Below are 23,269 nucleotides of genomic sequence, written 5' to 3'. Positions count from 1 at the left end.
GGAAGCATTTCATAGGCCAGACCTAGGCTGGTTTGTGAGCTCAGAATACTGTGCTGTTCCGGTCCCCAACCCCAAAGGATACAGAAAAGCTAAAGAAAATACAAAGAGGGGCAACAAAACGTATGCACTGAGTGGGGATGAGAGAGAGACTGACAGGCTGAGATAAGAGGACATACCGTGGAACCTCAGTTACGAACACCTGGGGAATGGAGGTTGTTCATCACTCTGAAATGTCTGTAACTCTGAACAAAACATTATGGTGGTTCTTTCAAAAGTTTACAACTGAACATTGGCTTAATACAGCTTTGAAACTTTACTATGCAGAAGAAAAATGCTGCTTTTAGCCATCTTACGATAAATGAAACAAGCACAGAAAAAGTTTCCTTACCTTGTCAAATCTTTTTTTAGCTCTGTATTTTTTTGGTAGTTTATATTTAACAAAGTACTGTACTGTATTTGCTTTTTTTTCCTTCTCTGCTGCTGCCTGATTGCTTACTTCTGGTTCCAAATGAGGTGTGTGGTTGGCTGGTTAGTTCATTAACTCTGGTGTTCATAACTCTGAGGTCCTACTGTAGCCCATTAAAAAAGTGTCAGGGGTCATGGACCCAGTTCATAAATAATTTCAAGGGAGCTAGACTACAAATGTCTGAAAAGGAACTATGTGTACTCTAAGAAGATAGTAGGACAAGAAGCAAAGATCTGAAGCTAAGGAAGGAAAAGTTTAGGGTAGGCACTGGGAAAAGACTGTAGGAGCAATTATCAGAGGGGTAGCCGTGTTAGTCTGGTTCTGTAGAAGTAGCAAAGAATCCTGTGGCACCTTATAGACTAACAGACGTTTTGCAGCATGAGCTTTCGTGGGTGAATACCCACTTCTTCGGATGCAAGCAGTGGGTCCTGCTTGCACTGCTTGCATCCGAAGAAGTGGGTATTCACCCACGAAAGCTCATGCTGCAAAACGTCTGTTAGTCTATAAGGTGCCACAGGATTCTTTGCTACTTCTCTAGGAGCAATGGAGCAGCAGAACAGAGTAGCAAGGCAGGTAGTCAGGGCACCATCACTGTAGATGTTCAGGAAAGGCTGGAGAAGATGTTCGTGGTGTTATGTACTGTAGTATAGTGACTAATCCTACAAAATGCAGGGAATCAGGCTGGATGAGCCAAACTCCACCCAGACTTGGAAGGGTTAAATGTGCTGCTGTGAAGTAAATCAGTCCCACCTGTTGCACTGGTCGGAAGGGAAGGGCTGAAGAGGGGCGAGCCTGCTCAGCTGGGGGAGGAACACAGATGGACGCCCTTCATGTGGTGAGAAAAGCTGGGCTAGGACTGATGCCTGATGGAACCACCCTGGCACAGGACTATTTGGAGGTACCTGGCAGGGGGTATCTCACAGTACAGCACTTGAGAGCTGAGCGCAGATGGATGAGTAACTTTAGAGGGGCTGAGAACTCCCCTTTATTTTGTGTTTGTGACTTTGGACTCTGCTAGCCAAGAAGGGGATTGAGCTTTGGTGGTGACCTGGCTGGGGGCTGAGCCACACAAAGCACCAGAGTGGGCCGGAAGCAGTAGTTGAAGAAGCAGGTAGAGGCAGGCCTGCAGTACCACGCCTCACCATGAGGTGATGGCCCCTAATGTCGGTGAAGTTGAGACACAAAACCATGCCTGACAACAAACAACCCTCTCCCTTACGCGGCTCTCCATTGTACAGCTCGATGTAACCTGTACAATGCTCTGCGCTCTCCCTCAGTGCCATAGTGCCGATTACAGCCTGGCTCTCCTGGGCACGCCGTTTCTCGCTCCACAGAGACAACTATGGGGAGGGGAACAGCCACTCCTTAAAGACTTACCTTGCCAGTGAGATGAAGGTGCTGGCACAGAGACTTCTGCCAAGCACAGAGCCTCAGTGGGGCTTTCACCTCACGGTAACAGTAATATAACAGCACTTCTCCCACGCCACTGCCACAAGCGCCGCAAAAGAGAGCGAACAGGAAGAGTATTTTAGATTCAGCAGCACACAAGCCTGTGCAGTTAATACTGTGATTGGTGACAGACAGGGACTTCATCCTTAGAGAACTGGCCAGTTTCCTCCAGGCTGTTGTCAAAAGGTTTTGTGGGGCTATGTTGTTTGTTTTCATTTACTTCAAGAAGTGGAAATAAGTCAGAGATGGGGCAGATCTCTATATCCCTAGTTTTTTTTCTGTACTGGCCTTGCCAATGTTGACAAAAAAAACCTAACTAGCCCTGCATGGCATATCATTGCCAGTAGCTCATACCCCATTTGCATTTGTAACCAGATTTCTTTAAACACAAGCAATGCGAGGACTCGGGTTTTCCAGACATGTCAAAGGCTCCTTGAGGACTAAGGCTGAAGTTTGAAAACTAAACTTAAATTTGAATTAGCCAAGTGCAAAAAACATCCACTTTTTTTAAAGGGCCAACCAGGGACCAAATTCTGAGGTGGTGTAAGCTGGGCTCTTACACTCAGACAAATATTATAACCCACATGCTGGAGAGCCAGGAGAGGGTGACAGTAAAGGGTAGCTTGCATACCCTCACCCTCTCCTGCTAGCCGCTTTCCTTGAGAGATGTCTTTTTATGGCCTCTGAGTGTGTGTGTGAGTTCCTCCACCCCAGACCTTCTTTAACTCAGTGGGAAAAATTCAGAGATGGGGCCTGATTCTCCACCGCCTTGCACGGTGTGCAGTTATTTACACCAGTGTAAAGTGGGGGTGAAATGTGGTGGGGCTTCACACAGGTCAGAACGGCTGCACAAGGTGCATTTCGTAAGTGGGAATGAGTCCAGGGGGCTCTAGGTTACTACAGGTTCTAGAGCAGGGGGTTCAAACTCAAATGACCACGAGGGCCACATGAGGACTAGTACATTGGCCCGAGGGCTGCATTACTGACACCTCCCCCTGCCACCCTCGGCCCCACCCCCACTCCACCCCTTCCATTAGGCCCCGCCCCTGCCCTGCCTCTTCCCACCCCTTCCCTGCCCCCATTCCAACCCCTTCCCCGAAATCCCCACCCCAACTCCGCCCCCTCCCTGCCCCCGGGGGGTACAGGGGTGTGGGATGTGGCAGCGGCTCAGGGCAGGGGGTCAAGGTTCAGGGTGGGCAGGGGGTCAGGGTGCAGGAGGGGTGCAGCAGGGGGCTCAGGGCAGTGGGTTGGGGTGCAGGAGGGTTGGGGTGCAGGAGGGGGCTCAGGGCAGGGGATCAGGGTGCAGGAGGGGGTCGGGGTGCGGCAGGGGGCTCAGGGCAGTGGGTTGGGGTGCAGGAGGGGTGCAGGGTGTGGCAGGGGGTCGGAGTGCAGGGGGTCCAGGAAAGGGGGTTGGGGTGCAGGACGGGTGGGGGGTGTGACAGGGGGCTCAGGGCAGGGGGTCAGGGTGCAGGAGGGTTGGGGTGCAGGAGGGGGTTCAGGGCAGGGGATCAGGGTGCAGGAGGGGGTCGGGGTGCGGCAGGGGGCTCAGGGCAGTGGGTTGGGGTGCAGGAGGGGTGCAGGGTGTGGCAGGGGGTCGGGGTGCAGGGGGTCCAGGAAAGGGGGTTGGGGTGCAGGACGGGTGGGGGGTGTGACAGGGGGCTCAGGGCAGGGGGTCAGGGTGCAGGAGAGGTTCGGGGGGGGCGAGCTCTGGCCCGGCGCGCACCGGGGGCAGGGCAGGCTCCCTGCCCACCCCCGCGCCCTGCCCTGCCCCCGCGCCGCTCCGGGAAGTGAACATGGGGAAGGGAGGGGCGCAGGGGCTGTGTATTGCTGTTGCTTCAGGCACCGCCCCCAGCAGCTCCCATTGGCCGGGGACAGGGAACCGAGGCCAATGGGAGATGCTGGGGGTGGTGTCGGAAGCAACAGCAGTACACAACTCCTGCACCCCTCCCTTCCTCACGTTCCGGCCGGCGCGGGTGCAGGCAGGCAGGCAGGGAGCCTGCCCTTCCCCTGGTCAGCGTCGGGCCGGAGTCACTCTACGCAAACGCTGGCGGAGGGGACGCGAGGAGCTCGCGGGCCACAGAAAATCACCCCACGGGCCGCATGTTTGAGACCTCTGGTCTAGAGGAATCAGACGAAGGTGGGAAGTTGCATCAACTAAGCCTTGTCATACACAAAAGTTGCAACAGTTTAATTTAAACTAACTTTAAATGGCTGTAGTTAAACTGGTGCAAACAGAGACATGGATGCCTTTGCATTGGCTCACCCCAGGCTTACAGTGAGAAACAGTTTTTATATTGTTGAGGCAATTTCTTACCATGTCAGTTCATCAAAACTAATGTGGCTTGTGTCTGGGAGCCTATCAGAGAGCTCCTGGCTGTTACAGGTGGGACCGCTGAGCCTATCCGCCTCGTCCGCAGAGGCTGGGTTACTTGAAGTGCTGGCTTCGGCAGCCAACTGCTTCAGAATCAAACCTGTCTGCTGCCGGATGTCGCTGGAATGCTGCGCGGCGACATGTATGTGAATGCCGGTGAGGTCTTTAAAGGTTTGTCTGCAGCATTTCCACCCCAGTCCCGCTCCGCACATGGCTGGAGGGCAGCTAGCTGTGGCCGGCACTTCCTTTGCTTTGACAAAGAGGGCAAATGCCTGCAATGCATTACAAACACTGTCCGTTAGGCTTTGCTTTCTTCCTAGATCCTGTCACACGACTCGAGACCGGATGAAGGACAAATCCCAGGGATGTGGTGCTTTTAAACAGGCTGCCCAGTTACTGGGCACGGTGTTTGGGTAAGTACATCCCCTGGGACTCCTCAGCAATGCCATTTCTCATAATGCTGCCGCTCTGCCCTGCCAAGGCTCTTGGTTTCATTAGAAACAGCTGCCACATTAACCAGCTGCTCAGTTATTCTCTGGGCCCAGCCTAGTGTGCCCTATTGGGAAGCTTTGCAGTACTAGGCCCCAAGCCACGACAGAAACACAAGCACAAGCACTCCTCTGCTTTGGGGGACACTGTTCCAGTGCTGCCACGGCACCCCTCATCAGTCCCCACAGCCTGCAGCCCCCTGACAGAACCCCCACTGCCTGCCTCACGGAAACACGTTGCTGCCCAGGACGCGGTCTTGGAACGATATTTCCATGCATTCCAGTGACCTCAGCATTAACACTCCGATTTGTCCTATCATCGGAGCAAGTGGATGGATACACCAATCAGCAACAACTCGGCAGTTTCCAGCCCCATCCACCCACTGTTGGGGTAATTAAGTCTTATGTTTTAAATACAACCATGCTCCCCTGTTCATGGGCAAGCCCCTCAAGTACCCTGTGGTTCTCGGGACATCACACATTTGGAGGGTGGGTCCCACCATCCTGCCACATCCCTAGAATGCCCCACATCTTCTGCCCCCACCGACCTCTTGCCTGAGTGCATGCAGCTGCCTACCGCTGAGTCCAGTTAACGCCACTCCCAGGGTGGCTGTGTCTGCCCTCCCTGCTGCCTGGCCCCTGTCTGAGATGTACACTTCCACCAGCAGCCCCCTGCCTGAGCCCAGGCAGCAAGGGAAACACATGCTTACTGTGCTCTCCAGCATCACACGGAGGAGGGCAGGGAGGTGGGATATGGGGCAGACTGAGGGAGGGTGGGAAAGGGGAGAACAGTGGCATGATAGGGGCTTAGACTGCAGAGGAAAGGGAAGGAGAGCGATGTGTCACTTCAGGAGTCACAACCCTCTCTGCCTCCTATTTTGGGGGGCTTTGTCACACACAGCCATTTGGGGAGATGTGTACATAGATATGTGCATGGCACCACATGCTACGTACATTTAGCAACCCAGTGTGCCTGAGTAAGTGTAGCAGATGGTATCAGAAGATAGCCTGCAGTGCATGTCCTTGTGTCAGGGCAGAGCTGAGCCGACAGCTGGGAGCCTTAAAAATCCCCCCTGTAGCTTCTAAATCAGGGGTTCTCAAACTGGGAGCCAGGACTCCTCAGGGGGTTGCAAGGTGATTACATGGGGGGTCGCGAGCTGTCAGCCTCCACCCCAAACTCCGCTTTGCCTCCAGCATTTATAATGGTGTTAAATATATTAAAAAGTCTTTTTAATTTATAAGGGGAGTAGCACTCAGAGGCTTCCTACGTTAAAGGGGTCACCAGTAAAAAAGTTTGAGGGCCACTGTTCTAAATGATGGTGAAGACACCCACACTCCTCAGATCAACATTTTGATCACCTGTATTTGCCCAGTTGGAACAGGAGGTCTACGCTCCAATCATAGAAGATTAGGGTTGGATGAGACCTCAGGAGGTCATCTAGTCCAATCCTCTGGTCCTGCTTTGAACAATCCCCAACTAGATCATTCCAGCCAGGGCTTTGTCAAGCCTGACCTTAAAAACCTCAAAGGAAGGAGATTCCACCACCTCCCTAGGGAACCCATTCCAGTGCTTCACCACTCTCTGAGTGAAAAAGTTTTTTCCTGATATCCAACCTAAACCTCCCCCACTGCAACTTGAGACCATTACTCCTTGTTCTGTCATTGGGTACCACTGAGAACAGTCTAGATCCATCCTCTTTGGAACCCCCTTTCAGGTAGTTGAAGGCTGCTATCAAATCCCCCCTCACTCTTCTCTTCTGCAGACTAAATAACCCCAGTTCCCTCAGCCTCTCCTCATAAACCAAAAACCTCATTCTTCGCTGTGAGCAGGATTGCTGAGGCATTCTCGGCACATTTAGATTTTCAGCACTGTTCGGTTTTACTTTAGCAGAGCGATGAAATACATTTGGTTTAGCCTTGGAAATGTAGTGAGCATCCTTGCAGGGCAGCTTGAAAATGTCCTTTCACATACAAACACCAGTTTTTAAGTACAAAAGTGGGGAACAACATTAAAATGAAACTATCCCTTTAATGTCATGTTTCTGTCTGATAAGGAGTGTCTTTCCCACTCATGATTGTTGCATGCAACCCAGATGTTTGGTGTGACAGGGCACCAACTCACCAGCACAGCACCTCCTGCTGGTTGTCCAGGGAATTAGCTCTTTTCCAGCTCCAGAGCACCCTCTGCCGGCTGGTGTCTCACCTGCCACTGGCCCCCCATGTCCCCCCCAGACCCCACTGCCCTTTGCCTAGGGGTTCTGCCCACCACATTACCCCCTCACACTGGGTCTCCCCTCCCAGGGGAACCCCCATCCCCACCTTGCCTCAGTGGCTACTGCCAGTCTCCATGTAGCCCCCACTCCCTGGGGCAGACGCAGTCTGTAAACCACTCATCAGCAAGGAGGGTTGGACCAGCTGCCTCTGCCTATTCCTGGGCTGCCCCTCTGCAGCCCTAGTGCCCTGTTTTGGGCCTTTAACTCGGCCTGCAGCCTGGGGCTTTGCTAGGCTGGAGCTCCCCAGCTCCCTCTGCCCTTCCCCGGCCCTGCTCCATCCTAGGTACCCTCCTCAGCTTCCCAGGCAGCCAGGTCCCTCCTCTCTCGAGAGACGAGAGAGTCTCTTTCCTTCTGGCCCACCACACTCTTGTAAGGGCCAGCTGGGACCTGATTGCACTAGCTACAGCGGTGGCTGCTTTCCAATCAGCCCAGCTTTTCCTCGGCCACAGCCCTCTCCCAGGGCTGTTTCAAGCCCTTCAGGGCAGGAGCAAGGTAACCACCCTGCGACATTAGGATATAGATATTTAGGCCTGTCGACAAAGGCCTATACTTTAAGAATTTAGGTGTATTCTTATTATTTAGCTAGTTATAGAGGTATAAAAGAAAGAATTAAAATCACTGTCTGACGGTGTCTGGGCCTTCTCTCACTGTGACAGTCTGAGGCCTTGGTCTTAAGCTAAGGCCTTTGGCTAAGCAGCAGAGGCAGCCATTAACTGGGAAGCGAAGGGTCACATCCTCACCAGTCACACTTTTGGGCTGTTAAAAAGGTGATTCGATCTATCACCTCCAGAGAAAGGGAAGAGCCTAGAAGATTTAAAGAAAACGAAGGGCCTGGCTATACCTGCACATGTAGAGCGCTGTGAGTTAAACCCGCCTTCAGAAAGCGCAGTAGGGAAAGCGCTGCAGTCTGTCCACACTGACAGCTGACAGCACACTGGCCTGGCCACATTAGCAGCTCTTGCAACTGTCACAGAGAGCAGTGCAATGTGATAGCTATCCCAGCATGCAAGTGGCTGCAACATGCTTTTCAAATGAGGGGCTGGAGTGGAGTGTGTATGGGGGGGGAGAGAGAGTGGGTTTAGGGGGGCTGATAGCATGTCAGCATGCTGTCCTGTAAGTTCAGACAGCAGCAGGCCTTCCCCTCCCCACCACCTCTCTCTCACACACACACCGTTCCACAGTAATGGTTGCTTTGTCTTGGAGCAGATAAGCAGCCGGCTGTCAAACCGAGCTTTCAAAGGGCATATCCAAAACAATGACCAGAGTAGCCACTTGATTTAAGGGGATTATGGGACGTTTCCGGAGGCTGATCAGAGCGCAGTACTGCAACACCTCGTTCACACTGATGCTGGGGCACTCCAGCGAGGGCGCATCAAATGTTATTCTACTCGCCGAGGTGCGGTACCAGGAGTGCTCTAGCCGCGGAGTCAGAGTGCTCCATGTGCCTTGCCAGTGTGGACGGGTAGTGAGCTTGTGCACCCCGGGGCTCCTTTAATGCGCTGTAACTCGCAAGTGTAGCCAAGCCCTTAGTCTGATAGCATCCTGTCTGGCAAGAACTCACTTATCAACAGCTGGGGTGTGAAATCCTCATTTCTTTGTTGTTCTATCACTGTAGTCTCCACTTTCCTATTGTTTGTCTGTATAATCTCTGTCTGGTTCTGTGATTGTTTCTGTCTGCTGTATAATTAATTTTGCTGGGTGTAAACTAATTAAGGTGGCGGGATATAATTGATTAGATAATCATGTTACAATATGTTAGGATTGGTTAGTTAAATTTCAGTAAAATGATTGGTTAAGGTCTAGCTAAGCAGAACTCAAGTTTTACTACATAGTCTGCAGTCAATCAGGAAGTAAGGGGTGGGTGGGAAATTGGAATCATGTTTTGCTAAGTGGGGGAATGGGAACAGGGACACAGGCAAGGCTCTGTGGTGTCAGAGCTGGTAAGGGAGACACTGAGGAAGGAAACTGGAATCATGCTTGCTGGAAGTTCACCCCAATAAACATCGAATTGTTTGCAGCTTCGGACTTCAGGTATTGTTGCTCTCTGTTCATGCGAGAAGGACCAGGGAAGTAAGAGGATGAAGGAATAAGCCCTCTAACACCAGTGATTAAAGACAAAATATTTCTCTATTTTGTCAGTGTATTTGACAGTACTCTGTGTAACAGTCTGCTTCACTATAATCAGTTGCTATTGTTGTTTACTCTAGAGAGCCAGAATCACTGTATGTAAAGTGTGTTTCACTGTTGCACCAGAGGACACCTGACCACAGTGAATGTCTGAGTCTTTCATACAGCAACATTAAAATGGGAATTAAAAATATATATAGATATATATTGCTCCACACCTGCAAAAATTGGCAGGAGGAAGAGGCAGATTTTCGACTGGAAACTTTTAATCAATTTTTTTCCTTTAAACTGACTAGATTTCAAGTGGAGAGAGTGTCTCTTTAAACATTGGTTTCTCTGTGTTTGAATTCTATATTTCAGATTCACCTATTCATTTATCCCGCAGCAGCAAACCATTGACAATACTTTAATGCACTAACATCCTCTCTTAGGCCCAATTCCACAAACAGCTTAAGCATAGCTAAACTTTAAGCAAGTGTTTAAAATTCCTACCTATTCAGCAAAGCACTTAAATTTAAGCACATACTTAAGTGCTTTGTTGAATCAGGTCATTATACCAGTTACATCCCAATTTGCCTCAAAGCAGTGTTTCTCAACCAGGGGTGTGTGTAACTCTGGGAATACACAGAGGTCTTCCCGGAGGTACAACAACTCATCTAGATATTTGCCTAGTTTTACAACAGGCTACATAAAAAGCACTAGCAAAGTCAGTAGAAACTAAAATTTCATACAATGACGTGTTTATGCTGCTCTATATACTGTACACTGAAATGTAAGTACAATATTTACATCCCAATTTATTTATTTTATAATTCTATGGTAACAATGAGAACGCAAGCCATTTTTCAGTAATAGTGGCTGCGATACTTTTGTATTTTTATGTCTAATTTTGTAAGCCAGTAGTTTTTAAGTGTGGTGAAACCTGGGGGTACCCAAGACAAATCAGACTCCTGACAGGGGTACAGTAATCTGGAAAGGTTGAGCGCCACTGCCTTAAAGGTAGTAATTGCAGATTCCCTTCATTTAAATATGATACTAATGGAGCCAAACTATTTTTAACTTATTACTATAATAACAAGAATTAAGGGTGTAGCAGGAATGAGATAGGAACTCTGTAAAGAAAGCTCTTACAAGATAAAGAAATGGTGCAGTTGCATAATCTGCATTATGAACATACGCAATGAAGTACTATACTAAAACGTACCTTCTTCTTTGCAAATGCACACTTCTTTCTCACACCGGTATCTGATTCCGCTTTGAAATTGCTTTTGGCTGTCAAAGGAAGAGGATCTTTCACGTCCAGATCTGGAAACCTTAAAATACTGCACTCCACTTCATCTCCTCCATCCAGCAGCACAGAAGAAGAAATCATTGCTGTGTCACTGCAGTTAGGCATAAATCCTGTTCTGCGATCTAGAGAAGATGCAGGCCAAACAGATCTGTATATACTCTGATCAAACATACACAGCAATACTATACATTCCAAACAATAAAAGCACACTGCAGACAGACATTGCTAAAGGCCGCCTTTGTCTTCGCAGCCTCTGTCACTGCCCTACAACAGCAAAAAGTCAACCAGCAGCAAGCCTTAACCTGATAAGAATTTAAGACTATAAAAACAGTGTTCACAGAAGTTACCAGATAGCTGTCCGGAGATCTTTATGCCAGGCTTTCAGAGACAGAAATTTTCAACTAAGCTCAGAACAGTAAGTCCCCATGATCTCTTCCTATCGCACAAGTTTTGCTGGACAGGGGTATACCGAAAATAATCATGGTTTCAAACACCCTGACCAGTTCATTGGAAAGTGTGACTGATCCGTATGCTAAATACTGCATAGCAGGCTATGGATTTTACGGCTCCATCTCCTCCCTGCCTTCCCTGGAAGGGAGATGGTTCTGCTCTCTCTGTACTGGAGGAAGCATGTCTCATCTCACACCTCCTTCCTGGAAACTCTTCACTTCAGGGACAATTCACAATTCACAACCTTTTTACAATAACTATACTGACCAAATAACAGTTGTGGACTGCTCAGCTTGATGGCGTTACTATGCGTACAAGTAAACCAGAACCATGTAAAACTTCTACAAAGAGAGAGAGAGAGAGAAATGTGTCGTATCTGTGACACCAACATGCATGTACTTCTTGTGTCTCTAGCCGCCTTGTGTCCATCTTGCTCCTCTTAGATTCATAGACTTTAAGGTCAGAAGGGACCATTATGATCATCTAGTCTGACCTCCTGCACAATGCAGACAACAGAATCTCACCTACCCACTCCTGTAACAAACCCCTAACCTACGTCTTGAGTTACTGAAGTCCTCAAATCGTGGTTTAAAGACCTCAAGGTGCAGAGAATCCTTCAGCAAGTGACCCGGGCCCCACACTGCAGAGGAAGGCGAAAAACCTCCAGGGCCTCTGCCAATCTGCCCTGGAGGAAAATTCCTTCCCGACCCCAAATATGGCAATCAGTTAAACCCTGAGCATGTGGGCAAGACTCACCAGCCAGCACCCAGGAAAGAATTCTCTGTAGTAACTCAGATCCCATCCCATCTAACATCCCATCGGGCATATTTACCTGCTAATAATCAAAGATCAATTAATTGACAAAATTAGGCTATCCCATCATACCCTCCATAAACTTATCAAACTTAGTCTTGAAGCCAGATATGTCTTTTGCCCCCACTACTCCCCTTGGAAGGCTGTTCCAGAACTTCACTCCTCTAATGGTTAGAAACCTTCGTCTAGTTTCAAGTCTAAACTTCCTAGTGTCCAGAGCTTTCTACTGGAGCGCAGCAGGAATTCAAGTCTTGCTCTGCCAGGGAATGTTCTGTACCATAGGGGACTTTCACGACCCACACAGTATGAAATGCATTCAGTAGAGCTGGCCAGAAAAAGGAATTTCCATCCTGCAGGAAATGCCAACATTCTGAAATTTATTTTGGAACATAAAGTTGAGTTTTTGAACATTTTCACAGAATGGAAATTACCAAAAATTTTTATTCGGAACATTTTGTTTTGATAATGTTGAAACATGATAGTAAAATATAAAATGTGAAATATATAATATAGAAATATATTTAACGTATAATATCAAAATGAAATATAATAAAAAAGGAAGTCATTGTGAAATATTTTTACCTTATTGAAGCAAAATGTTTTGACATCAAATCAAGAAAGCCAAAATAATTTGACACTTTGCTGTTGAAAATTTACATGTTCCTTTAGACAAAACTGCATTTTCCAATGGAGAACTGTTCTGTGGCGGGAAGTTCAACCAGCTCTATTTTTTTCAGTGAATAACATACATGGAACAGATTGTGAGACAGTTTTACATTGGTAATTCCATTTGCAGTATGAAATCCAACAGGCAACTCCCTGAATAGTGTGAACACTTTAAGGCAGGTGTAGTGAATAAGTAAATAAATAGATGTTGGGGTCTGTTTGAAAGCATCTGGTGGTCTGGATTTGGCCCGTGGTCCACCTGTTGACTACACCTGTGTTAAGGTGCCATCGGGTTCCTGGTACAATTCCTTGTTTGATTTTTACTTTGCAGCGGCGTGTGCCACATTCTAACAGGCAGTTGACTTTTGCTGGTCCCTTGGACAGCTAATTAAAGATTTACAAAGCCTAGAGAAAAAACAACGAGGAGTCCTTGTGGCACCTTAGAGACTAACAAATTTATTTGAGCATAAGCTTTTGTGGGCTATAACCCACTTACCAGATGCATGGAATGGAAAATACAGGAGCAGGTATAAATACAGGAAGCCTAGAGAGTCTCTCACATGGATGCATTTGCATGATTGCGCCCAAACTAGTAATGGCCCAGCTCCTCGAAGGCATTTAGGAGCCCGTTCAGGCACCGAAATACCTGTGAGGGTATTTCACTCGCTGAGCGTGTGGTTTGGTTGGGTGGCTGAACCGCCCACCCGTGGCCGAGGCCAGCGCAGGAGCCAGACAGCGCTCGGGGTGTCTAGGCACAGAAATCACCGCGCTGTGCCCGGCCCCGTGGGCAACAGTAACAGAAACGCTCACACCGAGCCCTGTAAGGCACGGGGGGGAACCCGATGGTTTAGCAGGGTCGTCAACTCTGACTGAGGCTAGTCCGGGAGATTCCCCCCAGCATGACGTGATGTCAAGCTCCGGGATTGCTTTCAGTGGCCACCGGGACAGCGAGGCCGATTCCAGGAGCCGCCAGGCCCATCCTGGAGGGTTGGCAACCCTGTGGTCTAGTCTGTCCGGCCACTGGGCCTGACCGATGGGCCATGCCCCCGCCGTGCCCGAGGGCTGCGCTCTGGGGAAAGCTGCTGCCAATTCCCGCAGCCCTGGGCTCCCATCGCCGCTCTCAGCGCTGCCTGGCGGGGCAATGGCAGCAGCAGGGGCTCAGGATCGGGCCCACTGGAGCCAGCAGGCGCTAAGACACTGACTTCACTGAGGGCAGGATCGGGCCCGTGCGGCGCTGGGGGGGGGGTGCGGGGGTACCTCAGGATCGGGCCCATTGGTGCCAAGAGGCGCTAGGACTTTGGCTTCAGCGTAGGATCGGGCGCTAAGGCCGCCGCAGGATCGGGCCCGTGGGAGCGTCGCGGGCCGGGCAGGAGCGGGCCCTCACTCGGGGACGGGCTGGTTTTTCGCCTCCCAGGGGACTCTGGTAATTTCGCGACTGTCCCTTGCCCGCCCCGGAAGTCATCCCCCGCCGTACCATAGAGCGGCAGCTAGAGCGGCGCTCGGTGCTCGCCCGGAAGGGGGCGGGGCGTAGCGGTAACTCTCCCGCCGCCCTTTGCCCCGGAAGCCGCTCGCGGGCGCGGCTGGCCGGAAGCTGGACTGGGAGGGGGCGGCCGGAGGGAAACGCGTCTCGGCGCCGCCAGGGCCCTGCTCCGCGCCGCCTGTCTCGCGCCGCTCCCGCCCCCGCCGCCCGCGCGCCCCGCCCCGCCCCGCCCGGCCGCCAGCATGTCGCGGCGGCGGCACAGCGACGAGAACGACGGTGAGCGGGGCCCGCGGGAAGGGGGCGGGGCCCCTGGGGCTGGCGCCGGGAAACGCGCGGGTCGAGCGGCCCCGCAGCGCAAATCCCGGGGGGGGGGCGGGGCCCGCCTCGCGCCGCGCTCTCCGGCGGACAGGGGCCGGGGGGGGGGCGGCTCCGCGGCGCCCCCGTGATGCGGGCCCGGAGCCCCGCGCCGCGCTGAGCCGCGCTCCGGCACGTGCCCGGCTTGGGGCCGGCGGGTGACGCCGCGTGCGAGCGCCAGCGGGGTCCGGCAGCGGCCCCATCCCGCGCGGCGGGCGGGCGAAGCTGCCCTGAGCCCTCGGCGCCCCCCCCCCGCCCCCCGTGCGGCCCGGGGGCCTTTGAGCGCTGTGGGGCCTGCCCCGAGCCTCCCCCCCCCCCCCGAGTGACCCCGTACCCGTGACCCATCGCCTCTCGCCCTGCTGGGGTACATGGGGGGGGGGCACCGGCCTGCTACACCCCGGGCTGTGAGCTCAACCCCTGAGGGGCCACTTGGGGATCTGGGGCAAAACCAGCGCTTGGTCCTGCTAGCGAAGGCAGGGGCTGGACTCGGTGACCCTTCAGGGTCCCTTCCAGCTCTCTGAGACAGGTACTATATCTCCATATATTAGATTCATGCTTCTGTTTCAGGAGAGTTAATTTCTGATCTCTAACGCTCTGGAAGGCCTTTTCTTACAAAAATCAGGTGATTGCCTGTCAGGTGGCATTGCCTGTTACATTGTCTTGATTTATAGTGGACACCGTAGTAGACACAATCTAGATTCCAAGAACATTACTTTTGCTAATCTGTTTCACTTAATGGCAGTAGCAACAGCAGCTTTGAGTAGCATTATACTCTTTTAAAAACATTTTAAACTATATCTACCCCCATCTGCTTGCTGTCTGTGGCCTTGTATTCTACTGTGCAGAGCCCATCTGAATGCAATGGGGGTGTGTATAGGTGCAGGCGAGCGTACTAGTAGATTGTCACTCAGGAGTTGGAAAGATGATGAAATCATCATTGTATAGTAGCCTCAACCATCAGTATGCTGGCCCCAAATGTCCCCTTCCTCCCCCATCACCACATAGATCTCCTTGGTTTTTTGACAACCTGCATTAGATGGAGAGAAGGTAGAAAACCAAGGCTGAAACAAAGAATTTCTGCCAGCCTATGCTGAGGCTGTGTTACAGGCTGCAAGAACCTTCCTGTCAATCTCTGCTGAACCTGTCTTAAGAGCTAAACCACTTGTACCGAGTGCCTACGGCCCACAGCAGCACTGAGCACGGGGAAGAACTAGCATTCTACTTCACTGAAAAGGGGTGCACACTTAGGGAGGCTTCCCAAACTGCATGGATCTGCTGTCATGCCTGCCAACAGACAGGCCACTTCGGTTTCCCTAGTTCAGCTGTACATGCAGCCGCTAGATAAATTGGTGAGATGACTGGATTTAAGTGCCAGCAATATACAGATGACACCCACCTCTACCTATTCTTCACTGCATACAGCCATGCCACTATCACCTGAGTTTGGATAGTATCAGCTGATATGTGAACAGCTGGCTGAAGCTGGACAAGATTATGGTGGTCACTTCGGAGAATTTGCAGCCATGGGTCAGTCTTTTTATTAAAGGTACACAGCCACAACTGATCAGACTGTCAGCCTGCAGGTTAGCGATGCTCCTGGATTCCTTGCTGACACTAATACTAATGTGATGTATCTGGACGTAAAGCCATCAGTCCCCCTAGTACAGAATGTTACAACACAGGTTACTGGGAGCACATTCAACTTGTCCTGCACTCTACACTGGCTTCTTACAGAATCACATCAAGGTCTCAGTCCTTTATCTTGAAGGTGCTCAATGACCTGGGCACTAGGAAGTTGACTTGAAATTAGACGAAGGTTTCTAACCGTTAGAGGAGTGAAGTTCTGGAACAGCCTTCCAAGGGGAGTAGTGGGGGCAAAAGACATATCTGGCTTCAAGACTAAGCTTGATAAGTTTATGGAGGGAGTGGTATGATGGGATAGCCTAATTTTGGCAATTAATTTGGCAATAGATTTTTGATTATCAACAGGTAAATATGCCCAGTGGTCTGTGATGGGATGTTAGATGGGGTGGAATCTGAGTTACTACAGAGAATTCTTTCCTGGGTGCTGGCTGGTGAGTCTTGCCCACATGCTCAGGGTTTAACAGATCGCCATATTTGGGGTCGGGAAGGAATTTTCCTCCAGGGCAGATTGGCAGAGGCCCTGGAGGTTTTTTGCCTTCCTCTGCAGCATGGGGCACGGGTCACTTGCTGGAGGAGTCTCTGCAGCTTGAGTTCTTCAATAACTCAGACATCGGTTAGGGGTTTGTTATAGAAGTGGATGGGTGAGATTCTGTGGCCTGCATTGTGCAGGAGGTCAGACTAGATCAGGGGTTGGCAGCCTTTCAGAAGCGGTGTGCCGAGTCTTCATTTATTCACTCTAATTTAAGGTTTCGCATGCCAGTAATACATTTTAACCTTTTAGAAGGTCTCTTTCTATAAGTCTATATTATATAACTAAACTATAGTATGTAAAGTAAACAAGGTTTTCAAAATGTTTAAGAAGCATCATTTTAAATTAAAATGCTGATCTTACGCCGCCAGCCTGCTCAGCTCGCTGCCAGCCTGAGGTTCTGTTCACCTAGGCCGGCTGTGGGCTGAGCAGAGCCTGCGGCTGGGCCCCTAGACCTGGGGAGGTTCAGAGGTCAGGGCAGAGGGCTGGGGGAGGGGGTTCAAGGGTCAGGGCAGAGGTGTGGAGGGGTGCAGGGGAGAAGGGTGGGTATGTGTAGGGGTGCGGGGGTTCAGGGCAGAGGGCTGGGAGGTGCAGGGCAGAAGGCTGGGTGTGGGGGTTCAAGGGTCAGGGCAGAGGGCTGGAGGTGTGCAGGGGTGCAGGGCAGAAGGCTGGGTATGTGTTGGGGTGCAGGGGTTCAGGGCAGAGGGCTGGGGGGTGCAGGGCAGAAGGCTGGGTGTGGGGGTTCAAGGGTCAGGGCAGAGGGCTGGAGGTGTGGGAGGTGAAGGGCAGAAGGCTGAGTGTGTGGGGGGGGTCAGGGCAGGGGGCTGGAAGGGAGGTGCCCTGTTCCACCCCCTTCCCCCAGGCTCCGTCCCTACCTCTCTCTGCGTCCTGTACGGAGCTGCCTGCAGGCTGCCGCTCTTTCCCCTCCCCCTCGCAAGGGCCATCAACTGATTGGCTCAGGGAAGGAGAGGGGGCAGGGCAGGAAAGCACCACGCTGGGGGAAGAAGCGGGGGAGGAGGGAAGCTTCTGTCTCCTGCCCCTGCAGGGGAGAGCGGTGGGCAGGGGGGCTGAGTTAGGCTGGGGGCTGGGACGGCAGCAGGCAGCTGCGTGCCGCTCAAAATCGGCTCGCGTGCCGTGTTCGCCTACCCCTGGACTAGATGATCATAATGGTCCCTTCTGACCTTAAAGTCTATGAGTCTATGACATGTCTAAAAGATCAGCTAAAAAGCTCTGGCATAAGGACTGTGGTCAACAGCTTCACTCCCTTGGCACAATAGAATTTACTACCATAAGGGAAAAGTTCATCTGTGCAGGATGCAGACTTTCAGTGGCCAGTTCCAGGCTGGTCACAGCTCCTATGGGAGTTTGAAGGACCGTTACAAACTTCGCCACCATTGCTCCAGTTGCAAGGGGCACAATTTCCACCTTGCCTTCTCTACCACCTATACAGCAGTGTGCGGCTCTTAAAACAGATGAAACTCTACTAAAACAAAGTGCATGGTATGTACAGTTCTACCCTGGGGAGATGGTGAGAAAATGAACCACGTGTGATATCCATTAGTCATGTCGCTTAATGCCCTGGTGATGACAGTGTGATAAGATCATGTGTAGAACAGATGCATCTTTTGGGACATATATAGTTAACTTGATGCAATCCTACAGACAGAGAACTCTACTACTTTTGCTAGCAACATTTTCAGCTCTTATCTGAGCATTGAGTTTAACTAATATCGATTCTAAAAGGTCTTTAGTGATTGTTTGCTTGTTTGTCTAGTCTTTTTTCCAGAATAAAAAACCTGATAAGTAAAAGGCTACATGAGCATCCTTGCTTAGGCATGTTCTCATGTTATCTTTGGTGCCAGATAATCCCAAATGGTACTTCAGATGAGCAGTATTTAGGTACTGCTAACTCTATAACACATGCTTAACTTACTCTGCATGTACCACTGATACTGTATCTTGCCACTTAAGCAGAAATGCACTTCCAAAAACTTCTTTCAAATAAGAGGGTGAAAAGGACTTGATTCTCTGTGAATACAATACTAGAGAGTAAAATGGCTACAGAAACTGGATATGTTTTAATTAATACATTAGCTTTGTTTTCATGTTTGTTGGGTCTGTCTTAAATAATAGCAACACTTGAATGTCTTGTGGGTAATTTTTACAGAACTGGAACGTGAGCTGAGGCTGACAGAATTGTTCAGAATTTTTTTTAAAGCAGTCAAGGACTTATTTAACTGGTATTCTTGGTTTCATGAATGTATTGAAACAGGAGGACAGCCTCATAAAAGGAGGAGAACATCTGAGCCATCTGAAATTGAAGAGAGACTGGAATCTTTAATATGCAGAGTGGGAGAGAAGGTATGAGTAGCAATTTCTTCTGACAAATTGAGCTATTGGTTTTGAATCCTTGGATGTAAGAGTTGAGGCTTCTGAGAGAGCTCTGTCTAGTACATGAATTGAGACTTTTGTATCAGTGGTTACTAGTGCAGTCCTCAATCTAGTGAGTGGGTGTCGGAGGGGGAAAAGGATACTGATGGATTAAATTCAAAAAGAGAAGTGGGGGGGTTTTATTGAGGGATTTTGATGGAGGAAGGAATAAACAAAATACAGGATAAGAGGAAGAACCCACATGCAGGGATCCCAACTGCTATGGATGGGAATCAAAAAGGGAGGGTGGACAGGGAGAGAAGGGGAAAACAGGAGATAGACTGATCTTTTTCTGGAACTGTCTTCAGTGTATTATAGAGAAGAAAAAATGGCATGAAGCCAGGTAACGAAATAAGGTATAAAATAAGTAGTAAGTAGGACTGACTGGTTAGTGTTTGTAAATGCTAATTTAATTATAATTTCACCCAGTTTGCTATAAATACTTTAGTCATATTCTGCTAGCTCTAACTCAGTGGGTCTCAAACTTTTTTACTGGTGATCCCTTTCACATCGCAAGCCTCTGAGTGCGACCCACCTAATACATTAAATACACTGTTTAATATATTTAACACCATTATAAATGCTGGAGGCAAGCGGGGTTTGGGATGGAGGTTGACAGCTCACAACCCCCCATGTAATGACATCAGGGCCCCCTGCGGGATCCTGACCCCCAGTTTGAGAATCCTTGCTCTAACCGGATACTACTCTGTGGATATATTGCTTGTTGAACACTGATGAAATTAATTGAATAATATGCTCACTAACTTTTCCTGCTGTCCAGATTGCTGAAATAGTAAAAACCTTAGAAATGCCTTTGTGGAAAGCTAATTGGCAATGTTTCAATTAAATACAGTACAGAACTGTTCTAATTCTTTAAATTTCAGGGGGCATGGCAGCACAGGTATCTCACTTGGATGGTAGGCCCTTGTATGTTTCAAGATCCAGGCTGTAGCTACTTAAGGGATCTTTTTAGTTTTTCTCTTTTTAAAAACATTTAAATGAGATTAGGATGGTCCTCCCCCTTAATATATTTGCAATAGATTGAGAGTAACAAAGAAATAAAAATGGACTGCCTTCAACAGTGCGGAGTTCAGGAGGTATTGCTCGCTTCTGTGTCTTTTACTACTTATCTCCTCTCTACTTTCAGCAAACTAAAAATCTCATGTAGCCAGATGAAATTTGAAACATCACTCCCACTAAAAAACAAAATTTTATTCTTACCCAGATTTATCTCTTGTCAATAAGAGCACAATAAAATAATCTTCCATTCAAACAGGCTTGTTACTGAAGGGTTTGCTGGCTATCCCTTGATTTGGTTGTGATGGGTTTCAAATTATCTCTTTTCTTAGAGTACTTCTTCTTTGGAGAGCAACTTGGAAGGCCTAGCTGGTGTCTTGGAGGCTGATCTACCAAACTACAAAAGCAAGATATTAAGAATTCTTTGTACAGTGTATGTATGCAAAAGATTTGTGGAGCCAGGTGATGATGTATTATCTACACTAAATGCTTTTCAAACATACATGACATATTTAAAATGTTTGTATGAACAGCTCATCCGTTACTGGCACTTTAAGTTTACTTTTAGCCAAGGAAATTGGCAACAGTAACAACTGGAGGAAAAACTAACACACACTGCATTCTCTTAAGGCAGAGGTGAGCAAACTGTGGCCCAGGGGACGCATCCGGCCCTCCTGACATTTTAACCCAGCCCTCGAACTCCAGCTGTGGAGCGGGGTTCGGGGCTTGCCTCGCTCCGGTGCTCCAGCCGAGGAGCAGGGTCAAGGGTTTGCCCTGCTCTGTGTGGCTCCTGGAAGCAGCAGCACGTTCCCCTCTCTGGCTCCTACGCGTAGGGGCAGCCATGGGGCTCCACACGCTGCCCTCGCACCAAGCACCACCTCCGCAGCTCCTATTGGCTGGAAATCGCAGCCAATGGGAACTGCAGGGGGCAGCATGCAGACCTTCCTGGCAGCGCCTCTGCACAGGAGCCGGAGTGGGGACATACCTCAAGCAGCTCCCAGAAGCAGTGTCAAGCGCCACCTGGAGCCTGCCCCCCTGCCCTCCTCTCGCACCTCAGTCCCCTGCCCCAGACCTGATCCCACTCCCTGAACCCCTTGGTCCCAACCTGGAGCACCCTCCTGCACCCCCAACCCCGCATCTGCAGCCCCCTCTGCCCCCCAGAGCCTGCACCCCCAGCTGGAGCCTGCACCCCCTCCCGCACCCCAACCCCCAATTTCATGAGCATTCATGGCCTGCCATACAATGTCCATACCCAGATGTGGCCCTTGGGCCAAAAAGTTTGCTCACTCCTGTCTTAAGGACTTAGTCTGCTCCAAGAGCAGTTAAGCAGACAGAGGGTCCCAGACCTACTCCCCACCACAGCAAGCCATCTTTCCTCATGGGTAGGGTGGGTCTGCGGGGGGGGCCTTGATGCCGAGCCACCTCAGGTGAAGCTGTCAACTAGTGGCATTTCTTCTGGGCCTTGGTGTTGCACTTCTATACTCTCTGTATCTTGTGTCAGATGAGGTCTTAAGCTCCAGGGTAAGTGAAATTAGAATTGAATGTGTGGTCAAATGATACAACAGCCACACTTTTCTGACAATTGTAATGCAAGTTACAATCTTAGTCGAGAAGTTAATTTGTTTCCAACAACAATAATGCAAGTGTCAAGATATAAAAGTACACATGAATACAAAACATAGTTAAGGAGATGACCTAAATTATCATCGGAACTATCCCTTTTAATTTCTTAAGCACTTTCCATTTAAAATCAGTCATGTTGATGCAATAGCCTTTTTGTGTTTAAATTTTAACATTTTTATATGCAATGCAGAATGCACCTCATCTTACACAAGATACAGAAAGGATAAAGTCTCTTATGTATTCCTGATGTTTCACTGTATTTAAAGGAATTACACAAGGGCAAACAAAAAGTACTTGTTTAGTAGAGCATAAAAATCTTCACAGCCTTTAGTTCTTGAACTGCTTAGTCATATTCATATAAAAATGTATATGAAAGGGATGAGACAAGAGGGTGTGAGAATCATTATTTCTACTCTAGTTTAGTTTTTAAAAAAAAATAAAACCTACAAAAAGGTTGTAGGACTCTGTCCTAAAATCTACTTTGACCCTTTCAAGTTCAGCTGCTGGTTCACTAAAATTAAATTGTGAATCTTCTGTAAAATGATGCTGTCTTTTGGCTTTAAAATTTCAAAGCCTCTTCATAAAATAGTCCTCAAAACACCTCTATAAAGTGTTTAAAATTTCCAGTAAATGCCATTCCAGGCTCTTATGCCATTTTTATTGTCAATAACAAGTTCTATCCAATTCACATTAACTTCAATGTGAGACAGAGGCTACCACTGACGGATATTAATGCATATGACACAGATTAACATATGATGCAATATTTTTTTTCTTTTCTGCGTTTAAATCAGTGCACGTCTGTTACCAGAAAAGCTTACCGTTTACACAACATTAGTTGGGTTGCTGAACGCCAGGAACTACAATTTTGGTGGGGAATTTGTAGAAGCTATGATTCGTCAGCTCAAAGAATGTTTGAAAGCCAATTTGTATAATGAAGCTGTGTATTTAGTAAGTAGTATTTTTTTTTTTACCTCTTATGCTCCTTCCCCTTAACCTGATGTGCTGTCTCTGTTACACCTGCGAGAAGTAGGATGTCTCTAATTGTGATACTGGGGAAACTGGTCTGTTCTAAAGTCAACATGCAGTATTCCTTAGGTGTACTAGGAGAAGATGTGAGGTGTGCAAGAGATTTTTCCTCCCAAAATAAATAATTTTAATTCTTTCTTTTAGAGAGCAACTGTTATGACATAGTGTCAGAGGGGGAGCCGTGTTAGTCTGGATCTGTAAAAGCAGCAGAGTCCTGTGGCACCTTATAGACCAGGGGTCAGCAACCTATGGCACGTGAGCCAATTTTCAATGGCACGCTGGAGCCTGCCGGGACTCCAGCATGCCATTAAAAATCCTTCCCAGCCTGGCCCGCTCTCCTCTGCCCTCTGCTCCCTCCGCGGGGGCAGGGAGCAGAAGCATAGCCGTGCACACGGGGTGGGCAAATGGCCCCACTCTCCGGGCACGGCAAGCTGCGGAGTCTGTGCTCCCGGGCCGGAGCGCCGGCTGAGCGCAGCAAGCTGCCGCCCCCCCCTTCTCCCCTCCCCTGGAGCCCTGCTGCCACGCGCAGCGCTCTGAGGGCCGGGGCTGTGCTCTCCCGCGGGGCAGCATTTGGCTCCGCAGGGAGGCAGACACGCTCCCTGCTCAACTGGAGCCCTGCCGCCGCGCGCAGCACTCTGAGGGCCGGGGCTGTGCTCTCCCGCGGGGCAGCGTGTCTGGCTCTGTGTGGAGCCTCAAGGTAAAGGGCCCAGGGCTGGGGGGGTTGGATAAGGAGTGGGAGCAGTCAGGGAAGAGGGAGCAGGGTGGGTTG

The 23,269-nt window shown here is 49.6% G+C and overlaps 2 protein-coding genes across 8 annotated transcripts in view; one reads left to right on the top strand and one right to left on the bottom strand.

Moving 5' to 3' along the window:
* The window catches only part of TSTD2 (thiosulfate sulfurtransferase like domain containing 2), a 52,731-nt gene extending 38,899 nt beyond the window's left edge, over nt 1-13,832 (bottom strand). For 5 of the 6 annotated variants that reach the window (XM_045020106.1, XM_045020110.1, XM_045020109.1 and 2 more), the window contains exons 1-4: nt 10,813-11,092; nt 10,379-10,587; nt 4,230-4,558; nt 1,844-1,952 (exon numbers count right to left, since the gene is read on the bottom strand). In XM_045020106.1, the coding sequence (XP_044876041.1) occupies nt 1,844-1,952; nt 4,230-4,558; nt 10,379-10,570 (630 nt within the window). In that variant the 5' untranslated portion in view covers nt 10,571-10,587; nt 10,813-11,092. Of the gene's footprint in view, nt 1-1,843; nt 1,953-4,229; nt 4,559-10,378; nt 10,588-10,812; nt 11,093-13,651 lie in introns of those variants that run through there. The other variant, XM_045020107.1, reaches the window with a different exon arrangement.
* A 139-nt stretch (nt 13,833-13,971) lies between these two features.
* NCBP1 (nuclear cap binding protein subunit 1) overlaps nt 13,972-23,269 on the top strand; it is a 51,375-nt gene continuing 42,077 nt past the window's right edge. The window contains exons 1-4 of one of the 2 annotated variants that reach the window (XM_045020104.1): nt 13,972-14,150; nt 18,674-18,762; nt 20,181-20,281; nt 22,266-22,422. In XM_045020104.1, the coding sequence (XP_044876039.1) occupies nt 14,117-14,150; nt 18,674-18,762; nt 20,181-20,281; nt 22,266-22,422 (381 nt within the window). In that variant the 5' untranslated portion in view covers nt 13,972-14,116. Of the gene's footprint in view, nt 14,151-18,673; nt 18,763-20,180; nt 20,311-22,265; nt 22,423-23,269 lie in introns of those variants that run through there. The other variant, XM_045020105.1, reaches the window with a different exon arrangement.

Source organism: Mauremys mutica, chromosome 6 (genome assembly GCF_020497125.1).
Source record: "Mauremys mutica isolate MM-2020 ecotype Southern chromosome 6, ASM2049712v1, whole genome shotgun sequence".
Taxonomy (NCBI): domain Eukaryota; kingdom Metazoa; phylum Chordata; order Testudines; family Geoemydidae; genus Mauremys; species Mauremys mutica.
This window is presented reverse-complemented; position numbering and strand designations above follow the sequence as displayed.